At 34.6% G+C, this 27236-nt stretch overlaps 3 protein-coding genes across 5 annotated transcripts; 2 read left to right on the top strand and 1 right to left on the bottom strand.

The window, feature by feature from the left end:
* Positions 1-1450: 1450 nt before the first annotated feature.
* LOC132167085 (monothiol glutaredoxin-S10-like) lies at positions 1451-2115 on the bottom strand. The gene has a single exon (XM_059577980.1). The coding sequence runs from the start codon at positions 2016-2018 to the stop codon at positions 1710-1712; it is 309 nt and encodes a 102-aa protein (XP_059433963.1). The 5' UTR covers positions 2019-2115; the 3' UTR covers positions 1451-1709.
* A 9007-nt stretch (positions 2116-11122) lies between these two features.
* On the top strand, positions 11123-11681 carry LOC132164526 (monothiol glutaredoxin-S2). Its single transcript, XM_059575052.1, has one exon. It carries the CDS (start codon positions 11123-11125, stop codon positions 11429-11431), a length of 309 nt encoding a protein of 102 aa, XP_059431035.1. The 3' UTR covers positions 11432-11681.
* A 4999-nt stretch (positions 11682-16680) lies between these two features.
* On the top strand, positions 16681-27066 carry LOC132180555 (acyl-CoA-binding domain-containing protein 6). 3 transcript variants are annotated; one of them, XM_059593435.1, is made up of 17 exons: positions 16681-16998; positions 17142-17234; positions 17602-17680; positions 17757-17909; positions 18012-18089; positions 18322-18426; positions 18611-18677; positions 18772-18833; positions 19668-19807; positions 19976-20102; positions 20238-20352; positions 23189-23277; positions 23957-24040; positions 24133-24483; positions 25250-25759; positions 25846-25905; positions 26670-27066. In XM_059593435.1, the coding sequence occupies exons 2-17, from the start codon at positions 17197-17199 to the stop codon at positions 26748-26750; spliced, it is 2139 nt and encodes a 712-aa protein (XP_059449418.1). In that variant the 5' UTR covers positions 16681-16998; positions 17142-17196; the 3' UTR covers positions 26751-27066. The 3 variants fall into 3 exon arrangements, with proteins under 3 accessions (XP_059449418.1, XP_059449412.1, XP_059449425.1); XM_059593442.1 differs by having other exon boundaries at positions 16682-16785; XM_059593429.1 differs by having other exon boundaries at positions 16681-17234.
* The last annotated feature ends 170 nt before the right edge of the window (positions 27067-27236 follow it).

Genomic DNA, 27236 nt, shown 5'->3' with positions numbered 1-27236 from the left:
ATTTAATCCAATTGTATTTTTAAAAGCCATTTAAGAGAGTGAAAATGAGCATCGAGAAATGGGAGTGTATATATGTAGTATTACTCTTCATATATATATATATATATATATATATATAGCATCTTTCAAAATCCAAAAGAGATGATCACTATATATACCTTGTAGGGATGATTGTTTGAACATTATTTGTTATAGTAATCCACTATGAAACGTTGCTTTTGTGAATATATGCCCAAAAAGTAGAGAAATTCTGCTTTTGTGGATATATACCCCAAAAGTGAAAAAATTCTTAAATGGTGGCTCAATGCTTCCAGGTTTTCACCATCTTCTTCTTTACATTTTTAATGAATTTGATGCATCAAAGAGATAGAGCTTTCGGTGATAGTGATATATACTCACTGACAGTTGTACGTGGATCGATATTGTTCCTGAACGCTAGCTTATAATTAATAATTCTCTTAATTAATTAATTACTGCTTCAGAAATTCAACTCATGCATATATATATATATATATATATATATATATTAGAAATTCTTGGCCTCAAATTCCCATCAGCGACAGTAATTAATTAACTAATTAAACCACGAACAGTCCCTCCATGAAAGAAGGAAACAATATATAATTTAAGGAATCAATTTGTTTAGCGACAATTAATGGCTACGTACGTAATCAACGTACTGAAAAGCTGTTTTTTGGTCATGCATAATAATTAATTTAATTTGGCTCTGAAATATTCTCATCATTAGCATTAATATATATAGCTCTAGAATCCCAAACAAGGGACGGTGCAGTTATGGTGATCGATGATCAGAAATCTGTGATCGAGGGCATTCCCGTCCTAACGAAATTAACCACCCCCGAGCATCTTAAGATCATGCTAGCTAGGTGGAACATCACTAACAAGAATATATAGTTGCTTAAAATTTGATCATCCACTATATATATATACATATATATCCAAGAATCTATCCATTTTTATTGAAATGACAATCAAATTCAGCTAATGCCACATATATAGTTGCTAGGGAATTTCAGTTTATTCCCTAGCTAGCTAGGGATCATGTACAGAACCACATCCTTTCGCGCCAGATCGATGTTGGATAGACAAAATGTTTTTCAAACTCTATGAAATTGACTTGTATTCAAAATGCTTGTTACCCAAGTTTTTATTCAAAAATATATCAATCCCGGAGGCCGCCATGCTATTGCACTCTTTCCCATTACTTTACATTTAATTAGAAAAAATATTACATCCACTTTTAAGAGAATTAGGATTTTCTCCATTTCATTTGAACGGAAGAATATTCAGTTAGTTATAGTGGTGGAGTATTTTTGTCTCTTCAAAAAGTGAAAAGACAAAAACACTCTTCTACTACAACTAACTGGATATTATTCAATTCATTTGACGTTAAAGACACGTAGAATATGTTTCATGGGCATTAACAAGGGGATCAAAAGTACTGTCAAATTCAAAGGTAAGTAAAATTTCGAAAAGAAAACAAAAGCCATTCTCAATACAAGTTCTGCATCACTAGAACAGTTTTTGAGTCACAAAACTTCACTCTCTATAGAATATTATTTTCCATGCAAATGTACGTATACTTGCAAGTAAAAACAAAACAAAACGATCGACGGAGTTAACCTTATTACTTTGGAAAATTGGAAATCTTTAGAGGCAAATTAATGGCGGGTGGTGATGTTTAAACTTTAAAGCCACAAAGCTCCAGCTTCTCTGAGCATTTTCTTTAGATTGCCATTGAGATGAAGAGTCATGACAGTGTTAGCAGAGCCCACAAACTTGCCCCCAATGAAAACCGCCGGGACCGAAGGGTTGCACCCAAGCCGCACCAGCGCCCACTCCATTTCCTTCCCCTTGGAGTCCTCGTCGAGCTCGTAGATCGCCGGGCTCACCCCTTGCTCGTAAAACAGTCTTTTGATTGCATGGCACATGCAGCACGAGCTCTTGCTGAAGATCACCACCGCCTTTTGGGATGCAACTTTCACAATGCGATCCATAATATTATTGATGATATAATATTTCTTAATTTTTGTTTTGGTCACAAGGGTTTGGTTTGGGATGGAAATGAAGCTCTGATCAAGGGGCTTTATATATGACGGCTAGGCGGGCGATGAGATATGATAGATAACATATAATTTTCACATAAGTTTAAAAAAAATTCGAGGGAGGAAAAGGTGAAGGTTCCTTTTGGAGATTTGGATATTTGGGCAGCAATAAGCCTAGCTTGATGACAGCAACTTGTGTGGCCTGCTTGCTGCCAAGAATCTATGACACTATAGAGATAAGCTAAGAGCTGCCGAAAGTTGGATCATAAGGGGGAAAATAATATGCAACGTACGGTACACTGCTTTTTTGTGTGGACGAAAATGCCCCTTCATTGCCAGATGCATATGCTAGAGAGTGGGTGGAGAATGTCAACTTCGGATAGAATGGCGATCATTGAATTAGCAGCATGCAGTTGATGTGCATGATCATGGGTTTAAGCCTTTAAAGCATCCTTAATTTTGATCACAATGTTTTTCTACATGGAAAGGACAGGCATATATGAAGGGGATAAAATCCAACACAAAACCCCATCATAAAGTTTTATCTGAAAAAGGAAGTACATTCCAATAAAGGACATGTTGAGCCCATGGATGAAGTTGATATGGAAGGAAACGAAGAGAGACCCTTTAATTAGCTAAGGCAGTTGTTGTTGAAAGTTAATTAATGGAAGAGGCATATTGTTCAACCATCTTTTTTAACAAATTTAATAGATCAACCATTAGATTTATAAATTCATGTGGATCTCACACAAATTCAATGATAGATTCATCAATTCACTATATTAATTTTTCAAGGCAAAAAATAAAAAATTAAGGTAAAAAAAATTAAAGTATTTTTTACCAAGTGGTCCATTCCAAAAAAAAAAAATATTGGCCCTAGGTTCCTCCCTCAAACTCAAAACTGGCTTCGTTCTTGAGTCTCTATAAAAATATGTTCCTCTCTCTACCTCCATTATCTCTATGGTAACCATCACGAGCCAAGAATTTAAAATGTGGATGGAGACTCTAGCTAGTGGCCTCATAAGTGACAAAGGAGATCTCTAATTCAAGATATTGTGCATTAGACATGGGCTTTAAGACAAGGTCACAAGCAACGAATAATATATGACCTTTGGAAGATCCGCTTGAAGTGAGGTATATATATTGTTGCATTTCAATGAGTTTATAAGCATGGAAGAATGATATGCCATATTTTTTTTTAACTTTCATATTTGAATTGGAGACCATGCTACGACACGTTTTAGGCCATTTTTTTTTTTCATGATTCTATCTCTTGTGATCAAGGGTGGAACTACTGCTAGCCGTAGGGGTTCCGCACGCTTCCAAAATTTAAAAAATGTCACAAAATTTTGAAAATTTCTTATAAATTTTAAATATTTTTATAAAATGGACCTCCCAAAATTTATTTTTATCCCCTTTTTTTTTTTTTTTTCGTCCCCACCTCTTACGAAAACGTCTCGCCTTCTTGTTAACCTATGTGAAGGAAGATTAAAATTGATTATTGTAATACCTTGAACATTAATTACGGTTAAGTGCACTCTAATTATAACTTAAGGATGTCAGGGTTGGTTCTCAATTTGTAAAGTGGTAGATCTTGTACTTTTTAAGAATTTCCCGTATGGGTGAACGTTTAAAGTTAGATTCAAATTATCGCTTGTAACGCTCCCGAAATTGAACCAATTAATTTGATCCATCTTGGAAGCATTACTAGCAATACTTCCAAACCAATTAACTGGTTTCCCAAAATCGAACGATTAATTTGATCCATCTTGGAAGGGTTACTGGCAATACTTCCAAACCAATTAATTGGTAACTGACTTGTAGTGTCGCTCATAAAATATAACAGAGTAAAAATAAGTAGAAAGCAGGACACATGATCTAAGATTCATAAATATCATTAATTACAAACCTAAATTTCCAACAATAATACTAACCAGACCTGATACAGTGAGATATTTGCTTGGCGTCTTCATCGTATTGAACTTTCTTACTCTAAACACGGGCGACCTGCTAAACTGTAAATAACTGCATAAGTCCATGACTTCTTTTTTAGGAACTACTTCCCAACGAGAAGAAGTATACTCGGTTCATGAGGTAATGACCTCATGTGATTTTGTGTTCATCTTGCATCTTATAAAATAAACTATGCAGATCATTTATGTCAAAAATTGCAATCCAAATTTCAAGACATTTTAAATTTTATGCATCTTGTTTCATCCATTAAAGCATATATCCAACAATATAGAGATGATAAATGATATGCTTTACTTACCAATGTGAAGTCATTTTGCGAGAAACACAGCATAGATATCCCAAATATGAATACTTGTTATGTTGTGAAACGAGGTCGAGCTCACCATCAACAAGCAGACTTTATAATTGAGCATCATTATCGAGTGACTATATTTTATACCACAATAGATTCTTAATTGTAAGAATTAAATCCCCGGTTTAGTGAGCATGCGGGGGAGTTGCTTATTCTCGACTTAGCTCTTGATGCTTGAGTTGCATTTGAATCTTTTAGAATCGATATTCGTTAGTTGATAAACAAGTTTTATCGCAAGACTTTACTAAACTTAAAAGAAAACACCTGGAAACAAAATTGCACCATTATGAGCATAATGTTGTTCAACATTCAAGTTTCTAAAGACGGTCAAATATTTCTGAATTGTGCCTATGGTTGGTTAGCACCAAAAAATCAACTATCTACCAACTTATTTATCAAGTTGTTGTACTTATGCTTACTCTTCCTATTTCTACCGCAATTACAGAACGAGCATTTTCAATTACGAATATTGTCAAAACTAGGTTTTGCAAACAAAATTGAAGATGAGTTTCAGATTGATTCTTTAATGTTGTACATCAAAAGAGAAATTGCTGTGAAATTTAGTACATATTCAATCATAGATGATTTTTGGATATAAAAAATAAAAAAATAAAAAAATAAAAAAAACTACGGGTTCCATTTTGATAGGTGTTTGAACTGAAATTTGAAATGTATTATGAAACAATTATTGTCTTTTCTTTTGTTATTTTTTGTTAACACTGAATTGATGCTAATTTTGTTTTATATATTTATTCGATCTTCAATCTTAACATATTTCTCATTTATGCTTTGACACACACACACACATATTTAATTTATGCCTTGGACCTTGCCCATAATAGGTTTTAGCTCCGTCCCTCGTAATGCCAAAATAAAAATACCGAGTATATATATACTATAATAGTTGTCATAATGCCTAAGTATCAAAAAAAAAAAAAAAAGATATATATATCGTTATTCTGCCCAAATAAATAATAAAAATATGACAACATGCTTAGGTTATATAATAAAATAAAACCTATTATCTATGCCCATGTATTTACGTAGTGTCATGCATGTGCTATCGTGGACTCATTAATCCGTCCATGTAATTGTAATTGTGAAAATTTATTCCACTACGTCATATTAGTCGTAGCTTCATGTGTGAAAATTTAATTATTTTCACTTTTATCTTGTTAGATTTGGATAATTCATCTCTTTTCTTTATGACTTATGATGATGATATTTTTAATTCTTTGAAATGACATGCTAGATTAGGACACATAGGAAAAGATAGAATGGCTAGACTAATTTGTTGTTGGGTTACCTAGTCCTTTGTTATTTGTTGTAATTTCTTCGTTGATATACCTAAAAAAAACACTAGAGAAGGATATTTATTGAAGTCTCTCCCGAATACTTGTGGAAAGGCACTTAAGGCATCTTGTCCATTAGAGCTAGTTCATTCTAACATTTGCATGGAAGTAAATCCTAAATCCCCCATTTCATTATGCTTTTCATTCTTATCATGTTTTTAAAAATTGCACCAAATCATGAAGAAGAGCAAAACTTAAATGGAAAATCCACGTTTTGCTATCTTATAAACGATAATACGTTCTAAACATGCGCGACGAGTCGTGCACCTCAAAATTTTTTTGCTACTTTATGAACGACCTTTAGATCTTTTATAGACCCGAAAATTGGTCTAGTGCTATATAGCCTATAGGGCCAAGTGGTGGGCGAACCATTTTGTTTCTTATCCCTTATATATTGGAAAATATATATTAAAAAAAAAAAAAAATCTCAAACTAACAGCCGTATGTGATAGAGTCCCACAATATTCAAAATGTATTAAAATAGCCCATCAAACTATCAAAATGTATCAAAAAGACCACTTATTTTTTTATAATTGCTCACGTGAGAGGCACATGCATTTTTTTGTCTAAACTTTCCAAAATTGCCTCTTATGTTTTGAGAGAATTCCAAAAATGCCCCCAATTAAATAAACCAAAATCAGGAAGAAGAAAAAAAAATTGGGGTGGCTCGGTCACCCCCATCTGGCCGAATTGGAGGCCGAGCCATCCCCATTTTCAATAGTTTTCATAAGAGAAAACAAAAATTATTAATGGATGGGTTACATTACGAATTTTTGATACTTTGTTATAGTACATTACTAATTTTTAAACATTAGTGGCCAAATTGAAAATCGGGTGAAACTTTGGTTGGTCCAAAGTGTATTTTTCTCTATATTTTAGTTTTATGTTTTTAAAATCAAAATATTAACAAACAATTCAAATTACTTTTATTTTTATTTCACATCAAATGACATTTTCAAAAAATATATCCTTGAAAAACATTAAGAAAGGCTGTCATTATGGGCAAATTGCTAATTATATGCTTGTGAGTGCAAGCGTGTCGCGTTTCTTACCGTCCTTTAGCAATACTTATATATATATAGAGGAGATATGCTTGTGCAAGATATATAACATATTCTTTTGAAATAAACATATTTTATTTATTTTATTTCAAATCAGCATAATTCGAGGTTCAACTTGTCAAAATCAAATTCACCAAAACTTTACAAAGAGAATTTATATATAATTCCCATGTCTAGCCTGGACTATCTCATCAAGTATTCATCACATAAACTTAATTGTATCCGTACATTTCACTATTTCAATCTTAATTTTTTTTTTTTTTTAAGAAAAAAAAATATTTTTTTATGTTAAACTACTACGTAATTATTCAAAATGCTTAAGCAAATAGGAAAAAAATAAATAAATTCAATCGTTTAATCAATACTTGAATACTCTCCCTCATGGTGTTGGTTCAGACTTTCATTTTAATCAACGATACCCAACACATAGAATATTTAATTGATTTGGAGGATGAATTGTAGAATCACGTTTTGAATTCAGAGCATCTGGCTCTGATACCATATATATTAAACTATCACTTATTCTAAAAGTTTAAACTAGTAATTAAAATAAATAATTATTTAATCAATACTTTAACAATCTGAAGATGGATGAACATGTTAAATGCTAGCTTATGGACTAATTAATGACGACGTTGACAACCATTTCTAAGAGATGCCATGCACCAAGAACAGGTCGAATCGCAATCCGATACGGAATAATTTAAATGACTACAAAACAAAACAAAATACTAAAAAAAAAAAAAAAAAAAGTCTGTGAATAGATGCATGAATCGTGTATCTCTTTACTGGTGATATTTTGTTCGATAATCGAAATGACTACTCCTCCTCAAGTCTGAGGGAATTTTCTTTTTCTGCTTTTTAGATTTTTGGATGGAGATAGAGGTATTCTCTCTGTTTCGTATCTAAAAAAGCATGCAATAAAGGCAAAGAATATAAAAGAAAAATAGGTCAGGTTCCTCAGCCTCACCCTTTTCTGCCTTTTTCTTGAGAGGAATAATAATATTAATAAGAGAGCAATTTGTACATGGTCTGTACCTCACCAACACCCAAAAAAAAAAAAACCCTAAAAATATGTGTATGTGATGCCAGGATCCGTCCTTGCATTCTTCTTTATCTTTTGCACTTCAAAAAAGTTGACATTCTTTCTCCACCTTGCCCTTATCCTTCTGCCCTCCACACACACATTCTCTCTCTCTCTCTCTCTAGATGCTTCTCGTACTCATGCTGAGGCTGCATGTGTATATATATATATATATATATATATATATATATGTCCATGTTGTCATGTTGACGTGGGTTTACCAGGTTACCTGGTTTTTAATTGCAGGTGCTGCCGTGGGGACATGTGAGACCTGAATTTTATGCATAGAAAAGACGTATTCTTTTTGACGTTATCATAACTGCACGAGCAGGATTCGATAGATCGAGTTGGTGAGGAAAAGCTGAAAGAAAAAAGTGAAGGAGCTTTTGATTTGATAAGATCTCTCTAGAGATGACATATGATTATATATATGATCGGCTTCGAGCTTTTGAGAATTGAGAATATTGGTACATTGTCTCCGGATTTCCGAAAAAACCAAACATTGCATTTTGCCATACTAAGGAACATGAGAAATGATATCTACGATTGTCATATAATTACGGTAATGTGGTAATAAATATCAATCATTTATTATTTTTTTTATAAGTCTTTATTAATCTAAATGTTGATTTTTACTGTTATATCTCAGTAGTACGAGAGTCTATTAAATAATATTTTTTATTAGTATTTCCTAGTTTTTTTTAAAAAAATTTCTTTTCTTATTTCTTTTTCTTTTGGTACAATATTACAATTTATTTATTTATTTTAACTTTTTTTTGTATTTGTAGTGTATATAGAATTATATAGGATATGATTCATCTGTTAAAGTAATGGTTAAGTGATTAAGGGTCCGTTTGAGATTGCGGTTTCAATAAATGCGATTTAAAAATTGCGTTTTTAAAATCTTTACTTTTTAAAATCGCAAAGGCATTTAGTCAAACATGTTAAAAAATACGTTTTTATCAAATATTTTTTAGGCAAAATAATGATTTTGGTTTAATTTTGAGCCTTTTCAAATAAGCACCCTCTAACCTGCTTATAGAAATTGCAGATTTTTTTCTTATTTTAAATTAAGTGCTTGTTAAATCGCAATGTCAAATACGTTGCATTTTACGATATCTTTTAAAAACGCAAATTATTCTTGTGAAGTCTCAACTCCAAATGTACTTTAAATTTACCTCTTCCTATGGGCTTAAGCTTTTAGAACAAATAATAATTTAACATCATCAATGTAAAAGGCAATTTATTTTCAGGTATTAGTTTCAACGAAGCTTAATCCCGGGGGATTCATCTCTGAAGTGGGTTAAAACATACCTTGTTACATTAATCATTGATCTCAAAAATTTAAGTTAATAAATAATAATTATTTAATTAATATTATAATAAGACAACAACTTGAAATTATACACTGTTATATTTTGTATCGGATTCATCTCTTTTTCTTTTATATTTTGTTAAAGAAGAAGAATTTTATATATTATACGTTTATGGCACTTCTATTTTTATTAGTTTTTTAATTTTTTTTTTTAAAAGAAAAGATTGATAAAATGCTAATAAACACAATGGAATGAATATATATATATATCATTTTTTTTAATAAAATAATCTCTCTCTTTTTCTTTCCAAAAGCGATAAAGATAAACACGGGATTTATTTTTTTCTTAAAAAATGGACAAATAGGGAGGATAAGCTTGGGGACCTCATGATGGCATCTGCCTTCTCTTTTCATGTACGGCCGTCTTTCTAGGGATTGGTATTTGACACGTGCTCGAAAATGAGAGCCCCCCATTCGCACTATCGACAAAAACAAAAAAGAATTCCTTTTCCAAAGAAGTTTCTACTTGACGCGGGGAATCGCTGTATAACTCTTATCTTCTTGCCCCGCCCCTCCCTTGAAAATGAGAGGGGAGCTCAAAGTTAATTTTATTTTAAAAGAATAATTTTTTTTAAAAAAATATTTTAAGTTAAAAACATTTATCAGTATTTAGTTCGTATAAAAAATCAACGACATGACGGAAATGACAATGGTGCCAGCTATCGTAGGTCGAAAAGGAGAAGTTCAACTTCGAAAAATGATTGACAGACGCAACTTAAATGAGGCGTTTTTGGTCAATCGAAAATGTTTTCGTTTTGGGCAAAATTTTCGATAGTATCAAAACAAACAGAGCCTTAGGATGCGTTTGAAATTGCGATTCCATAAGAATAATTTACGTTTTTAAAAGATATGATAAAACGTAAGGTGTTTGGCATTGCGATTTAAGAAGCACTTAATCTAAAATAGGAAAAAAAAATATGCGATTTCTATAAGCAAGTTAAAGTTTATTTGAAAATGCGCGAATTTAAATTAAAATCATAATTTAGCATAACAAATATTTGATTAAAAAAATATTTTTTAACATGTTTTACCAAACATTTTTGCGATAAGTTGGCCATAAATCATAGTTCATCAAAGTAAGAAGATCAATGTTTTAGAAAGAAAAAGAAGAAAAAAAAAATACCATAACTTTTATTTAAATTTATATTGTATTTTTCAATTAGGGTGATATATATATATATATATATTTTTTTAATAAAAGAGGGGGGAGGGGCGACCAGTGTAGATTTCCCCCCCTGGGCGTGACCATAGGGGCCCCCCTCGCCATGGATCAATTAGGGTGATATGATCAAACGGTTGTGTTGCTGAGGTCTCATTGATTTCTTCTTGTATTGTATCCTATTTAAACATTAATTGTAATCTTATCCTTCACTTCCCTTTCTATTTCCCTTTCATGAATCGGACCCGAATCCAATTACCTAACAAAAAAAATCTCACCAATTGGATAAATCCAAACTTCTTTCTCCAACTGAGCAGATTCCTCCATGATAGATACCCCAGAAAAAAAAATAATAATAGTAAAATAAAATAAAATCACCAAAACGGGGCGGAAAACGGGTCATATTTGATCCAAATAACCCCAACTTCTGACTGCAATAATAGCGTGAAGCCGTACGAAGGACACGTCTCCTTCGCCGGCCGTATGCCAAGATTCGTTGTCGTGCAACTCAGACATCAATCGTTTTCGAGTAATGATCAAACCAAATATCTAAGCGAACATTCTCAACCTTCTTGCCCATCGCCAGAGCCCTATATAAAGGAGCGCCATGGGAGCTCTACTACCACATTGCTCAGCAAGCAAGCTATTTTCTTAATTAATTTCTTCCGAAACCCCCGTGTACCCTTTTTGCATTCGGCGATGGATAGGGTGACGAAATTGGCGTCGGAGAGGCCGGTGGTGATCTTCAGCAAGAGCTCTTGCTGCATGTGCCACACCGTGAAGACCCTCTTCAGCGAGTTCGGAGTCAACCCCGCGGTGTACGAGCTGGACGAGATTCCGAGAGGGAGGGACATTGAGCAGGCGCTTGCAGGGCTTGGACGGAGCCCCAGCGTGCCGGCGGTCTTCATCGGCGGTGAACTCGTCGGTGGAAGCAATGAGGTCATGAGCCTCCACCTCAACCGCTCCTTGATTCCAATGCTGAAACGCGTCGGAGCTCTCTGGGTTTGATTGAGGGATCCATGGAGAATTATATATATATTAACGTAATCTAATTATAGTAATTAATATATGATGAGGCGCAATAAATGTTTTAATCAACATATATAATATGAGAATATATATAGGCGTCACGTGTATTAACATATAGAGCTTATTCACTACAACTCCTATCATGTCTACTACGTACGTGTACTTTTTTGTCTTTTACCCTTTGTATGTGTAATGTTTTGCTTCTAATAAAGTTGCAATTTCCATCCAAGTTTAAGTTGTTTTTTTTTTTTTTTAATGAAACATGCTTAGGGCACTATAGTATTTATTATAATTTTCTTACAAATAACCCGTGTGAAATTTCACTGTTTAATCATTTTAATAATTATGAATTGCCACGCCATTTGGCATTTGCATTAAAAGTTATAACACTTTTAATGCACTCTTTTTGTTGCGAAGCAAACTCGGTAATACCAATTAATTATCTTTAAATTTTTATTTTTTACAATGACCGATTGAATGAGATACTGCTATTTATAATGATGTACATAAAGTATGTTTTTGACATGTCTGCACAAGAGGGGAGGGAGATTCGAACTAGTGACCTCCGCTTCATTAGGCGTAGTTTCAGCCGATTGAGCTACCTCTTGGAAACGTACATAAAGTATGTTACAATAGGGGAATGCTAGGTATTCTCTTGGTCCTAAGTGGATATTATTTTCTAAAAAATTGGTGAGAGAAATTAAAGCTTTTTTTTTTTTTTATTTTATAAAAACAATAAATAATATCCATCTAAGGACTAGGAGAACACCAAAAAAAAAAAAAAAAAATGAGAACATCTAACATTTCCAGTTACAATAATATACAACACATATGTAACTAAATACAAATGGATAGCCACAACTAATTATGTGGTTTATGTCTTATCATTATCTCTTCTCTTATGTCTATCTACTCTCTCATCTCTATCTAATATTGGTGGATCATGATCATTGCTGATATAGACTTAAAGGTTGAGTTAACTTGTGCTTTAAATCTACTAACTGTGGAAATGATCTGTTTAAAAATAAATAAATAACTGTAAATTATCTATTTATTGTTGTAGACACATGTTTTGCGGGACTTTTAATTAGTTTTTCAAATAAAAATGGTTTTTTGATAAATTTTGAGATATACAACAATTTCAAATAAAATCAAACCGTCAATTAAAAAACTTGGAGAAACATTACTTAACTTCCACTTGATTTTACAAATTACTGAACTTTTAAATCTCCCATTTTGGACCCTTGAACTTTCAATTACTCTCAATTAGAACCCTTCCGTTAATTTTAGCAGTTAAAAATACAAAAAAAAAGAGACCAAAATGTCATTGATTTTCATCTTTTTAAAAATAAAAAAAACATTTTGGAAGTTAGAATTTTATACAAAAGTCAGGGATATAAACGTTATGTAACGTTTAAAATCTGACTGAAGGGTTTACATTGAGAGAAATTGAAAATTCAAGAGTCTAAAATGAGAAATTTGAAAGTTCGAGAAGTTTGTAAAATCGAATGAAATTAAAGTTCAGAGACCAAAGTGAAATTTTTCCAAAAAAAACTTTGAAACGAAATCATGTAATCAATTTGAAGGACCCGGCTTCCATGCAGTAAATAAAAGTACCGCACATCTGCGGTTATAAAAATTGAGGGTTCAGATTGTTCAAGGCAAATGACGTCGTGAAAAAGAAGAGGCAAACGTTTAAAGCAAACGGTGGAAACAAACGTTTATTTCTCCTGGATCTGCAGAACTTCAACAAAAGCAAAGAAAGGAAGAAGAAGAAGACGAGGAAGAAGCAGAGGGCTACGTATTTTAATTCTCTCTTTCTATCTTTTTCTTTGATAACTATACTGTCGGGTGCAAAATTGATTTTTGTCTCCTGGGTCTTGCTTTGTTTTCACGATTAGCTCAAGCTTTGTTCTCTTGGGTTTTGCTTCGTTTTGCTTTGTCTTTTTTTTTTATTCCCCGTAGAATAGTCTCAGGCTCTCAGCACCCTAGAGAACCATAGAGAAAAATATCTACGTGGAATCAGACCCTTCAAGAGGGTGGATAAGAGAGGTGTAGTGGGATTTTTCGGTTCAGCCTAGATAAATTTTGTTTTTTTTTTTTTTTAAAAAAAGAAGAAGCTGAAACCCATATTTAAGAAAAGGCCTAGAGCTTTGTATATTTTCTCAAGATACAATTGGAGACATGATAGGGCCATCATGTATCCCGCTATCAACAATCAGTTGGAAATCACATCTCATTAGAATTAGAGTTTTTTGTTCGGACTTATTTGAAATTGTGGTTTTAATAAGTGCGATTTAAAAAAAAAAATGGAAACTTCACAAAATCCTTCTTAAACTTCTACGTGTTTTGAAAGTACATCCTTAAAGTTCAAAAACTCTTAATTAATTGTATTGAACTTTCAATTACTAAAATACCTATGTTTTTTATTACCAAAAAATTGTAAAGATATAAGCGTTTATTTTAGTGAAAAAATCTTTGCAATATTTTTTATATTTTCGTAAAGAAAACAAGAGTATTTTGGGCATTTTGAAAAAACAAATTAATGAAAAATCCTAACGGATGAGGTGATTGAAATAAATTGAAAGTTCGATAATTAAAAGTTTTTAAATTTTAAAAATAGTGTAAAAAGAGTAGGAGTTTACAAAATTGCAAATTTTAAAATCGGTAAATTTTGTTAAAAAGTGTTTTGTTTTCCGGTCAAATACAACTTTAAAATCGTCATAATTTCCTAAAAAGCTAATTACTAACCTATTTTATTCAATAATTATTAAAAAAATAACTTTCTTATAAGAGCCTTGGCTATCTCATTATTTCAATTCCTTATTATTTTTTGGTGTTTAGCGGGTACGAAAAATCACATTTGTTTTTTTATATATATTTTCATTCAATCATATTAAATTTTAAATTATGAAAATGTCCTGATCAGATCATGGCAATGTCTTGGTCGGGTCCCAACCGAGTCCCGACGGTGTCCTAACTGGGTCCCGACCGAGTCCCGACAGTGTCATAATTGGGTCCTGAAGGTGTCCGGCTAGGTCTCGTTCGGTTCCTAGCAGTGTCCTAGTTGGGTCCCTGCGGAGTCCCCGTTTAGTCTCAGCGAGGTCTTGACTAGGTCTTGGCGGTGTCCGGGCGAGGTCTCGACGGTGTTCTAATCGGGTCTAGACAATGTCCTGGTCAGGTCCCGGTTGGGTCCCGATCGCTTCTTGGTCAGGTCCTAACGACATCCTAACTAGTTTTGATTTGAGAATGAGATGCTTAAACTCGAAAAATTGTATACGATTTTTAAAAATGGAAACAATTTTTCTAAAAATTAAAGTGGCTTTTTTTTTTTTTCTTTAGTCAAACTAAAAGATATTTTATGTTGACTATTATTTTCCGTCACACCAAACACCTGAAATACGAAAAATATTTTTCAAAAATTATTTTACGCCGAAACAAGCATAGCCTAAATTTAAATCCTTTGGTATAATTAATCATGGGTCAGCACAAAATTTGGTCCAAACCTCATCCAGAGGGAATGCAGATACATTGGGCCTATACTGTTTTTTGCTGTAAATTAATTGGGCTGCGATAAGCTTTGTCATGAAACTTCACTTGGGTAAGTCTCATCTCAGCCCGATTTACAGCTCCTCGGCCTAAACCCGACATCTGTCTCGTAATGACGTATGAAGGTTGGGCCTAAAGGCTTACACCGAAATTTCAGCAAACCAACTTTCAACAAGATTCCTGTCGTCTGGCTAAATGAACTAGTCCAGTGTGAAAATGGAGCAACTCTTATACCCGAAAATAATCCTCCTGAATAATGGGCCCCCGGCCCAACAAGTCCTATAAGATTCACCCTCAAGCTTATATTAATATTACAAGAAGTAAGCCTGACCCGGCCAAGCTCCAAAGAACGAGTCTATTGATTTGAGCTCATAGAGCCGTTATGGTCCGTTTGGAATTACGGTTTTAATAAGTGTGATTTTAAAAATTGTACTTTTAATATTATTATGCGAAATTGTGATTTTAATTTAAATTCACGTATTTTCAAATAAGCACTATCCTCTAATCTACTTATAAAAATTGCAGATTTTTTTTTCTTTCCTATTTTTAGATTAAATGCTTTTTAAATCGCAATGTCAAACGCTCTACATTTTGCGATATCTTTAAAAAATGCAAATTAATTAGACTTGATGGAACCCTAATAGAGTAGGGTTAGGAAATCAATTCCGTTATTCTTATACATTTTGCTTTTGTAATTTTTAATTTTTCTTACAATTAACCACTAATTTAAGAGTTTGTTTAAAATTGCATTTGAGAAATAAAGATTTTTAAGTAAAAAACACGTTTTTTTTACAAAAAAACCTTATTTTAAAGTTCTTGTCAAAAGTACGTTTTAATCATTTTAAAATTTTTTGGACCCTTAAAAGCGCTTTTAATTTTTTTTTTACCAAACAAATGCTTTTTTTTTTTTGTCAAATAGGTTTTTTAAGTGTCAAACGAACTTTTAGATCTCTCAAACGTAATCTTAAACAAGCCCTAAGAGCTTGTTTGAGAAATAGAACTTTTAAGTAAAAAAAAAAAGCGCTTTTGAGCGAAAGTTTTATTTTTAAGCTTTTGTCAAAAGTGCGTTTTGTCTATTTTTAAAATTTTTGGACTCTTAAAAATGTTTTTAATTTTTTTATTAAACAAATATATATATATATATATATATATATATATTTTTTTTTTTTTCAAATAAATTTTTGAACGTTAAAAACTGTTAAAATGCAATCCAATCGTACCTTAAAAAATATCAAAGTGAATTTTGTCTTCATATCGAGAACGCGCGTCCTTTGCGCTCAATTCTTTTTCTTGTCAACTGATTCTCTTGCGGTGATTACTTTAATGTTTAGTGAAAAAAAAAAAAAAAAAAAAATCAAATTTTGAAACTAATATATGATAATCAAAGGTATTAGGTATGATTAATTAAACATGTTGCTCCTAAAAGATTGTCGTCACGAGGATGAATCAAAACAAAAACAAACGAGACGACAATATGTGGGTCCAACAAGTGTGGCCCCCTTGGCGCGAGAGATTCTGATCCCATGACTCATCACAATTCCCGGAGCAGACAAGAAGCCCCATGTCTGATGTCCCCACTTGACCGCACGCAATCAATGCTCTGCGCCTCGAGTACCCAAAAGCTAACTCGAAAAGTGGGTGCGCTCTCAACTCATGGCGTAACTTAGACTCAACCCCCGTTTTATCTCCCACAAAACAACGAAGGCAATGCTAACCTGCGCACCCCGTCCTTCTCTGTCCGCTAGTCACTGAGAGTGAGCTCTCCAACAGCTCTATCATTGAAGGTTCTCCTTTGGGGCCAGCTTTTGCTTCAACCATCTCTTTACGCTTCATAAATGCAAAACCAATTGAATGCGACGTCGTCTTGAATCTCACTCATATATGATTTATCTGTTTATCCGTCCCCGCGGCTTCTTCACTTCTCCGATAAACTCATTTTTCTCGTGCTTTCTTTTCTTTTCTTTTCTTTAGCTTTCTCGGCAGCCAAACAGAGGGTGGTAATTGTTCTCTTCTGAGGAAGGCTTTGTAGTACATTTAGATAACTTTGACAACTTCACGACTCTTTGTCTCCCATTGTCGATGAACATTTTTTGGGGATTTTGTATTGGTGATAATGTGGCTTTTTTGTTCGTGATTCTAGGGTTCGAGTTTCGTATAGAGAGAGGTTCTCGCATTTGAATCTCTTATTTCAGAAAATGTTTGGTTTTTCTCGTCGACGATTCAAGCATGGAAGGTGAGCTTCTCTATCAATTTATTTTTTACACTACTTTTAGCTATTAGGCTCAAATTTTGTGTCTGATTTAATATACATTAATACGGAGCTTTAGAATTTGTTAGTATATGCAGAAATTTGAGCTTGTTTTTCAAGCAAATTGCTTTTCTGTTTAAAAAAAAAAAAAAAAAATCATTCATAAATGCATTATAAATTTCAAACCTCCAAGTCAGTGACATTGAATTCATAGTATGTGTAAATGTATTATGAATTTCAACCTCCAAGTTAGTGATATTTAATTCATATTATGTGTTGGCAAACGTTATAATATAGAGTTATGTTGAAAGGTGTACATTATGATGCTGTGTTTGTAAATGTGGTGCTTCAGATTGAAAGTTCATCTACCAGACTCTGCTCAGGGGACACGAAGTCCCATAAAAAACGGGAAGCGGAGTAGTAGCTCAAGTGTAAGGATTTTAATCTGTTTGCAAGTGGTTTTGCGTTGATGAGTATGTGTGCACTAAGTTTTTGAAGTCTTTGCAGAGTGAATGTGCTGCACCTGCAGTTAGCCTTTCTGATGAACTCGATTGCCAGTGTTCATCTGCTGCACCTGAGACTCGTACTAGTACATTGGGTAAATCTGAGAATTGGATGGTGTTGTCGATTGCTGGGGACAAACCTACAGCTCGATTTAATGTAAAATGTTATTAAGCTTGCTTTATTTGGCCCAACTGATTTAATTTGATTAATGTAAGCTACTTTTCCAAAAGTCACTACTTATACTTCTTTCATGAATAGCATGCAGCAGCTGTGATTGGGAGCAAGATGATAGTTGTCGGAGGTGAATCTGGGAATGGATTGTTGGATGATGTGCAAGTAGGAAATTGTTTCTTTATGCCTCAAATTTACATTCTAGCTGGCACAGAATAAAGATAGATCTAGGTTGTTTGAAACCAAACAATGAACATCAGAGTAATTATTTAATTTAACTTCAGAGTAATTCATTAAATTACTTTTTTAATGTAATTTTACATCATGAAATGCTTGAAGCTCCTAATTTATGTATATGCACATGATTTTTATTTTTTTTTGAGTGTTTTTTTTTCAGGTGCTTAATTTTGATAGATTTACCTGGGCAACCGCTTCATCAAAGATTTACTTGTCACCAAGTAGTCTGCCACTAAAGATTCCAGCATGCAAGGGCCATAGTCTGGTAATATCAGCTTTGCACTTTTTTTTCCTCCCCTGAATCTATTGTAATGTATATATTAGGTGGATAGGAACTATCCATTAGCATTAGTTTGCTGGATAATCAAATTGTCCAATGTCATGGAGGCTGCAGAAAGCTTTAAATTGTTGTAGTGCTGAAAATTCTTTCTGTTGCCTTCCTTGACTAGGTTTCTTGGGGGAAAAAGATACTCCTGATTGGAGGAAAAACTGACCCTAGCAGTGACAGAGTTTCAGGTGGGTGTTTGTGTGGGAATGTTTCATTTCACTTTTGTTTTAATGTACTGTGGTTTTGTAAATGATGTGTAATCATATGATTTTGGCTTTGTAGTGTGGGCATTTGACACTGAAACCGAGTGCTGGTCACTTATGGAAGCAAAGGGTGACATACCGGTATTTAGTTTGACTCAACAAAAATTCAAATTAGCTAGGGGCTTCCTCTTGTATACTTCTTGTGTACTTAGGGGTGCCTTACGCTTTTAAAGATGTCTCGATTAATTATAAAATAAAATTCAAATTAGCTGCAGCTTTACCAAAGTCCCCCTCTCCCCTCCCGCGCGGGGGGGTTGCAATTTTTTCGTAAGAGGAGTGCTACACATACTCCCTAGTGCTCACTTCCTGATGTGGTAGTGAAAATCACTATTAGATAAAAGAACAAATGAAAGTACATTAGAGAGTAAACACTTGGAAGTATGTGTAGCATTTCTCTCTCGCTTGTTTTTTTTTTTTTTAAAGATAAGAAATCCTTCCCATGCATATCATGCATACCAAATATCATGAGGATCAACTATTTCTAACCACCTGATCCACAGACTGGTGTTATTTTTAATTACAAATTCAAAACAAAACGCTAATTATGGTTGCTCAGATGGGACAGCTCTCAATCTTTAATTAACATGATAATTGGCAAGCATGAAGTGTGAGGAAGGGACCTGCTATAACGTTTGTGTTATTATGCAAAATTACTGGGGAGTGCAAGAAGGCAAAATCCCTAATTGGGTGTCCCTCTTGTATACTCCCTGTGTACAAGAGGGAGTATTCCTTGGATTTGGGATATAGTATATACCTCTCCGAGGGCAAGATATGATATTACATTTCTTTTCTTCAATTAATTTATGTAATATTGCTGTTTTCTGAAACTTTGAACCTTTAGAAACCGAGTTTCTAAAATAACAGGTCCTGTAATAAAATAATAAGCGGTCCTATTCTAAAGTTTATGTATTGCAGGTTGCTCGTAGTGGTCACACTGTGGTTAGGGCAAGCTCTGTTTTAATCCTATTTGGGGGTGAAGATGCTAAAAGGAGGAAACTAAATGATCTACATATGTTTGATCTGAAGTCTTTGACATGGCTCCCTCTTCATTGCACGTGAGTGGTTTTAGTGTGCTCCCTAAAATCTTGTTGAAACTGTTCTCTACTCAGCCCAAGTGCAGTTCTTGTCACCTTTGTCATGGAGGATTCTGTTTCCTTTTCTTGTCACCATATTTTGATTTAGGAGCAAAAGGTTTTTCTTATTCTTTCTGATTGTACATGCAGAGGAACAGGACCATCTCCAAGATCCAATCATGTGGCAGCTCTTTATGACGATAAAACTCTTTTTATATTTGGAGGAGCATCGAAGTCGAGGACTTTGAATGACTTGTACTCCCTTGACTTTGAAACTGTAAGTGAAACATCACTTAACCTTTCATTTGTTTTTGTTTTTGGATTATGTGAGTGAACGGTTTCAATTCTTTCATAGAAGCAAACTAAAAATTCATTGGATGTGACGATTTGATTATTAGATCTTCTTTTTCAGATGGTATGGTCAAGAATAAAGATCCGTGGTTTCCATCCATCACCAAGATCTGGTTCTTGTGGGGTCCTATGTGGAACTAAATGGTACATAGCAGGAGGTGGAAGCAGGAAAAAACGTATGTCTCATGAGCTTAGAAGCATATGCTAGAATATTTTTAATCTGTTGCTCTCAAAATGCAACATAAAAGATGGACAAAGTTAATGAGACCTCTTTCACAAAATAACTTTTAATCCCCCCCCCCTCCCCCCATCTCCTCTATCTCTCACACGCACATAGGCCTTCAAGATTCTCCATTCCTATTCTTCCTTTCACATCATCCACTCTTGGGTAGACAATCTGGCCTTCTTATCTACTCTAGGATATTGTTGCCATATGCTTATGTAGAAATGTATAATAATATACATAAAACGTAAGAAAGAGAGCGAAACCGGATAGAGAAATAGAGAACACAAGATTAGGACTATATCTTTATTATATTGAACTGTGTAGAATTGTATTACAGTGTGTGGTATTAATAGAGGAATTTAGGTATGGTAAACAAGGAAAGGCAAACCAAATAAGGTAGGAGAATGATGATAGACCTAGAAGGAAACTAAATCATTGATAATCATGAAAATTATTCTACATCCCATTTCAAACACATTTTGGAAAGAGAAGGGATTGTTATATATATATGCTGAACTGGATTTGGCTCTGCAAGCATTAAAATATGAGTGTGAGCTCGACGTTCAAAATTGTTGATGAGACAGATGGAGATCTGTGTGGCAGAAATGAAAAACTCGATGTGAGCTCATATGAGGCAGAATCCAGTGAGACGCAAAGAAAAATCTGATCGTGAGCTTGGGTGGAGCGAACTTGGTAGTGTTGGAGAGGCACTGTACATGGTGGTTTAGACAGATGGGAGACAGCGATGGATGATGGCAGCAAAGAGGACAGTGGTTGAAACGATGGTGATGAATGACAGGGAGATTGACATGGCGGTTTAGACAACTGGGAGACAACAATGGATGATGGCAGCAAAGAGGACTGTGGTCGAAACGATGGTGATGAACGACAGGGAGGTTGTTGGAGCCTGAGCTGGCAGTTTTCGGAGGTGATAGCTTGGGAGTAGCGGTCAGAGTAACGCTGAAGAACAGTTATCAAATCTAGATCAAGCAAGTGCCGGCAATAATGGCCGAGGAACGACGGCTGGAGGAAAGCTGGAGAATGACGACCAGCAGTGGCCAGCAAGCTAGCCGTGGTAGCTAGTCATGGGTCAGGCCGCCGTTGGCCATGGATCGCCATGATTTAGGTTGTGGATCATAGGAAATTGGGTCATTGACCTGGGACAAAGTGGGCTGATGACTGGGCTGAGAAGGGTTGAAAACCATGGGCCTTATGATGGACCGGGTTGTTGACTAGGCCCAATTAGCCTTAAACCCGGTGGAACGGATCATAGAATCGGACTTTTTAAACCTAGATATAATGAAACAAGTGTAACGCATGTGTTGCGCGTTCGTGCATGAAACAAACGCGCAAGAGAAGTTGATGCCTCGTGACGTGCGTGAAAGAATGAGTAGTTTTTGTCAGGCAGCGCATGCAGGTGTGGGTCGAACCAAAACTGCGCAGATCCACCGATCTGGGGCTGAAAAACCAATTTTGGTGGTTGGTTTACTGAGAATAGATATGATGATGGTGTGTGAGGCTTGTGGGCGTATTGTTGGTGGCGCATGGGGAATCCGTTGGTGTCATGGCTTCCACAGATCAATAGAACTGTGCTTTGAAAACTTGATTTTGGTTTTATATTTTTTGAATTGGCTTCAAGGAAGGCTGGAAAAACACTGACAACGATGGTGTTGGCATGTGGCTAAAGCAAATGGACTCCTCATTTCAATCAAGTGCAAAGAAGCGTTTGGTGCTTTCAAAAAACACCAAAGAATCACGTAAATTAGAAAAATTGCACGGGCGGTGATAGGAGATTATGAGAGGCACCTAGGAAATGGTGGCTTTGATACCATAGGGAAATATATAATAAAATATATAAAATGTAAGAAAGAGAGTGGAAGCGGAAAGAGAAATAGAGAACACTAGAATTAGGGCTACATCTTTATTATATTGAACTGGCTAGAATTGTATTACAATGTGTGGTATTTATAGAGGAATTTAGGTATGGTAAACAAGGAAATGTAGACCAAATAAGGTAGGGGACTGATGATAGACTTAGAAGGAAACTAAATCATAGCTAATCATGGAAATTATTCTAACAGCTTCATTGGATTCTTATTCTGGTCTTGTCTTGTTTTATACACAGTTGCGAAGGTTCTAGAATTTGGAGCATGATGATCATTTCTCCATGCCTATTCTTCCTTTCACATCATCCACTCTTGGGCAGAGAATCTGGCTTTCTTATCTACTCTAGGATGTTGTTGCCATATGCTTCAGTGGATTCTTATTCTTTTCTTGTCTTGATTTATACACAAAGAGTTGCAAAGGTTCTAGAATTTGGAGCATGATGATCATTTTAGCCATGTAACTTGCCACCTATTTCTATAAGGTAGGAAGTTTAACAAAATCAACGTGGTTTTGGTTCTGAAACATTTGGTGACTTATGGGGAAAGAAGAAAGAGAAGAGAAAGATTGGGAAGGGTTGGCATTCAACTCCTATGCTTCCCATGATTCAAAAAGGTTTTAGTTGTACAATTCATGCACATTCAAACTGTCTAGGTTCTATTAATATTGTTTACACCTTCATGAAATGTCTCGGTTCCTTTTGCCATAACTAATTCCTCTATACCCGTGTTAATATATTTTTTTAAATTCACCTCTGACTGCCTTAGAAGTTTAGTTTTGACGTGGATTTAATTGCAGTGTCTTCCAGCAATCTCACCTCTAGTATTGCAACTCGTATTTTTCTTTTGTATCCATATTCAATTATTCATTTATAATTTTTTTTTAATTCCTTATTTTTCCAGGACATGCGGAGACGTTGATCTTTGATATTTTAAAAGTTGAGTGGTCTCTGGCTGTCACATCACTGCCGTCTTCCATCACTACCAACAAGGTGATCTGTACAGATTTTATTTTTACATTGTAAGGTATTACCTTGCCATGTGATGTACCAAATTTCTGCATCAGGAAATATTTGATATCTGCATAAAAAAGTAATGAACTTTTTTAATGGCCATAAATCCGATAGGCTAGTTTATCCTTGATCTTATCTCTGGTTCTAATTACTATCTCAATTCACCCATAAATCCCATAAGCTAGTTTATCCTTGATCTTATCTCTTGGTCCTAATTTTACTATCTCAAATTAGTTAAAAGTGATCATCTACTTTTTCTTTTAGTTTAAACTTGGGATAAAAGTACTTTGGCTCTTCGGACTGGAAAGTCCTGCCACATCTTACTGTTAAGCTGAGGCCATGTCAAATTGTGTGTAGCCTTTGTAATTGAAAGTCTGGCTTTCAAAAATTGTGCTAAATGTGAGATGATCATTAGCTGGTTCAACCTAAGTGATGCAAAGTGTACAATATATCTATTTATTGTGCTCCTTACTGTTAATTTATTTCTTACCTATAAATTTTGGTCGACTTTCTTACACCATAGGTGGTATTATCATTATTATTCGATACCATGTTAAGATGCTGTGTTTGGTGTTATTGCATTATTATTGGCATGCATAAACTTATCTTCTTTCCTATCATTTTGTGCATAGTTTTCTAAAGCTTGTTGTATTCTCAGGGTTTCAGTCTGGTTCTTGTACAGCACAAGGAAAAGGATTTTCTTGTTGCCTTTGGGGGATCCAAAAAGGAGCCATCAAATCAGGTTGTTGGATATAGAGGTCGTGCATATGCACATTTCTTGGCTCTAAGTATATCTTTAACTTGTTTTATCCTCTAATATTTTTTTTTTTGCAGGTTGAGGTACTGGTTCTGGAAAAGAATGAGTCATCCATGGGTCAAAGATCTGCTCCCAGTAAAGGTGCAGGAACTTTGCTGTTTGAAAAACGCTCGTCATCCACAGGATTGGCTACTCAACTTAGTAACGATTCTTCCCAGCGTTCTGTTGATTCTGTTGTGAGACAAAATCTAGCATCTGCAATTGAACAGCATGGTTCAGGAAGAAAATCTTTGTCAGAGTTCACAATTATTGATCCAATCCCTGTTTCTGGAAATGTTTCACTTCGCAAGCAATTTAACAATGAAGAAGAATTCAATGCGACTGTTAAGATGTCAAAGGGATCAGAAGATGACAATTCTTCCTTACAGGTAGACTGCTGAAGTTTCCAATTATTTATTGTCTCTACCAATCTTTTATTAAGTTATCTGGGTATGAACAAGCAATTCAAAGTTCAATTTTGGTGATTTGATGATATACATCTCTAATTATAATTTTAGGTAGTTTCTCATAAATTGTTGTTGACTGGGTTCAAGTGGAAGTCTGCTCATCCAAAAGAAAAAAAAATGTATCTTTTCTTTTTGTGATTGGGAAGAGTACACGTTCTCTCTTCAAACTACCACTCAATTTACAATTTCGCCCCAAACTAAAAATTGCATCAATGTCTTCTCAAACTATTGAAGATTTGCAATGTACCCCCAATGATAAAAGAAAAATGCAGGCTTATAAACAAATTTTACAAAAAAACTTTTACAACATGATGTGGCACAATATGATTAGGTTTCTTAAAAGTTGAATTTATCTCATTTCTAATCATGTTGTAAAAGTTTTTTTGTAAAATTTGTTTGTAAACCTAACATCTCTCATGATAAAAATACTCTTAATAAAAATTCAAAAATTTCTTAAAACTAAAAACTTTTTATTTTTATACTTTTATAGGGCTACTTTCTTCTGTTGAAAAAAATTTAGGGTAATTTTTGTCTTTTTATGGGACATTGGGGGTACATTGTAAATTTTTGGTTGTTTGGGAGGACATGATATAATCTTTAGTTTGGGGGCATACTAAAAAAAAGAAAAAGAAAAAGGAAATTTACTGTAAATGGAATTCATTAACATAGCATATTATGTTCATTTCAGGCAACAGAACACACAATGAATCAATCTGATACGGGAAATCAGAGTAACATATCTGGAGGTAAACTCAATGCGGAGGAAACCTCTATGTTTGAATCTGATAATGCGATTCCTCACAACCATGGAATTGGAGAAAATGATTATGTAGCATTCCCAGAAATTGATAGCAAATCTGGAGTCTTATCAGCTCCTTCAAGTATATATCAATTTTATGAAACGAAAATGGCCACCTTAATAAGGAAGAATGGAATTCTAGAAGGACAGTTGGCAACTGCATTGGTGAACCGAGAAGCTTCAGAGAGGAATTTATCCTCTGTTCTCAAGAGCAGACAGGACATAGAGAAAAAATTGGTAGACACGATGAAAGAGATGGAGTTGCTAAAAGAGAAGCTGGCTGGTTTAGAGCTAGCACAAGATGAGGCTAACAGCCTATCAAATATAGTTCACTCTGACAACGTAAGGCTTGAGCATGACGTGGCTTTCCTGAAGGCAGTTTTGGACGATACTCAGAAGGTAACGTATGCATTCATCTTGTAGCCAAGTTATGAATAATTACTTAATTTATTGTATTGTATCCGATGAACCAATATATGTTGTAGGAGCTGCACTCAACTAGGGGAGTCCTTGCAGGAGAAAGGGCAAGGGCCTTCCAACTACAGGTATGGCTTTGAACCAAATGCACAAGTAGCAATAGAAAGGGAAAAGAGAGATAATTATCTACTATTGCTGCCACTTAACTTGGAAATCTTTGGCTTAGCTGTCTTTGACCACTGTTCTATTCTTTGGTGATTCATCATTGTTCTATAGATTACCCTTTTATAAACTAAATTTCCAGGTTGCTGGATGGATGTTTAGACATTATAGGTCCTTGATCAAGTAGGTTAAAGACGGGATAGTTTTCCTCTCCCTATAGTATGTGTAACTTGTTTATATATGATTTTATTTGTTACGTGCTCGTATGAAAAGCTCGTAAAGGGAATTATTTGGGGTAGATTCTTTGGAGGGAATCTGGGCCTCACAAGAAGGAACTTGTTGAATATAATTTTTGCAGCATGCTTTATAGATCTTAACTGAGCCTATTAATAGACTTACAATGTGGAATGAAATAACATTAATCCTACTAACAAATCCTATCAAGATAAAGATAAGATAATTAACCCTACTCAAAGGTAACAATCCTAATTGAATTATTCCTCCTAATCCTATAATGACTTAAAAAATGATAAAATTCTAAGATTGATTATTCTTATCGACTTCTACCAAAACCTATGGCTGTGAAATGACAATGGCATGTGAGTCTCAAATGTCTTGAACAAACTAACACCCGCCTTATATCCTCGCATCGGCATAATATTAATTGGTACACTATCCTATTTTCCTGGGGTTACTTGTGCTGCATTTGCCTCATATGGTTGTTTTGCAGGTTGAAGTTTTTCATCTCAAACAAAGATTGCAGTCTATGGAGAACCGAGCACCCACCCCTAGGAAACCTTTCCAGGTGTAGTATCGAGAATGGAGACAAATCTGAATGATTAAGCTACCCATCAATGGCGAGTGGGGAGAGGGCTGGGCTGTCTTTTGGTAGGTCAGGGGGCTGGCAATACAAGGAACAACATGGTAACTGCTCAGCCTGTAAAAAGTAAAAACCACCTCAATGGTCCAACAAGCACACTACGCAGTTTCAAGCTCGGCAATAAAGAATATGTAGTAATTTTTTCTGTACATATTGGAAGTCACTGTTACTTCTGCACGTATGTTTTATTGTAAAAAAAATTCTGCATCTTCATTTTGTTTTAGCTAAAGAAAACCCTTTCCACTTTTATGCTTGTCTGCCAAATGTTCCTTAATCGAATGACTAATGACCGTGCCCACTATCCTTCTCTCTCCTCTTTCGTTGGGAGTACTTCGGTAATTGTTTCTTGACTGCTGAGTGCTGACCCATCAAGGCCATTCCCAATTTGTGGTCTTATTTGATTCAATAGGGATAGAC

The sequence above is a fragment of the Corylus avellana genome, chromosome ca1, assembly GCF_901000735.1.
Source record: "Corylus avellana chromosome ca1, CavTom2PMs-1.0".
NCBI lineage: Eukaryota > Viridiplantae > Streptophyta > Magnoliopsida > Fagales > Betulaceae > Corylus > Corylus avellana.
This window is presented reverse-complemented; position numbering and strand designations above follow the sequence as displayed.

Excerpts from the sequence above, each read along its gene's own strand:
- LOC132167085 (XM_059577980.1), bottom strand. The coding sequence starts at position 2,018 with ATGGATCGCATTGTGAAAGTTGCATCCCAAAAGGCGGTGGTGATCTTC.
- LOC132164526 (XM_059575052.1), top strand. The coding sequence starts at position 11,123 with ATGGATAGGGTGACGAAATTGGCGTCGGAGAGGCCGGTGGTGATCTTC.
- LOC132180555 (XM_059593435.1), top strand. The coding sequence starts at position 17,197 with ATGTTTGGTTTTTCTCGTCGACGATTCAAGCATGGAAG. Across the intron at positions 18,090-18,321 it reads GATTGTTGGATGATGTGCAA|GTGCTTAATTTTGATAGATT; the intron begins GTAGGAAATTGT and ends TTTTTTTTTCAG. Across the intron at positions 24,041-24,132 it reads AAAAGGAGCCATCAAATCAG|GTTGAGGTACTGGTTCTGGA; the intron begins GTTGTTGGATAT and ends TTTTTTTTGCAG.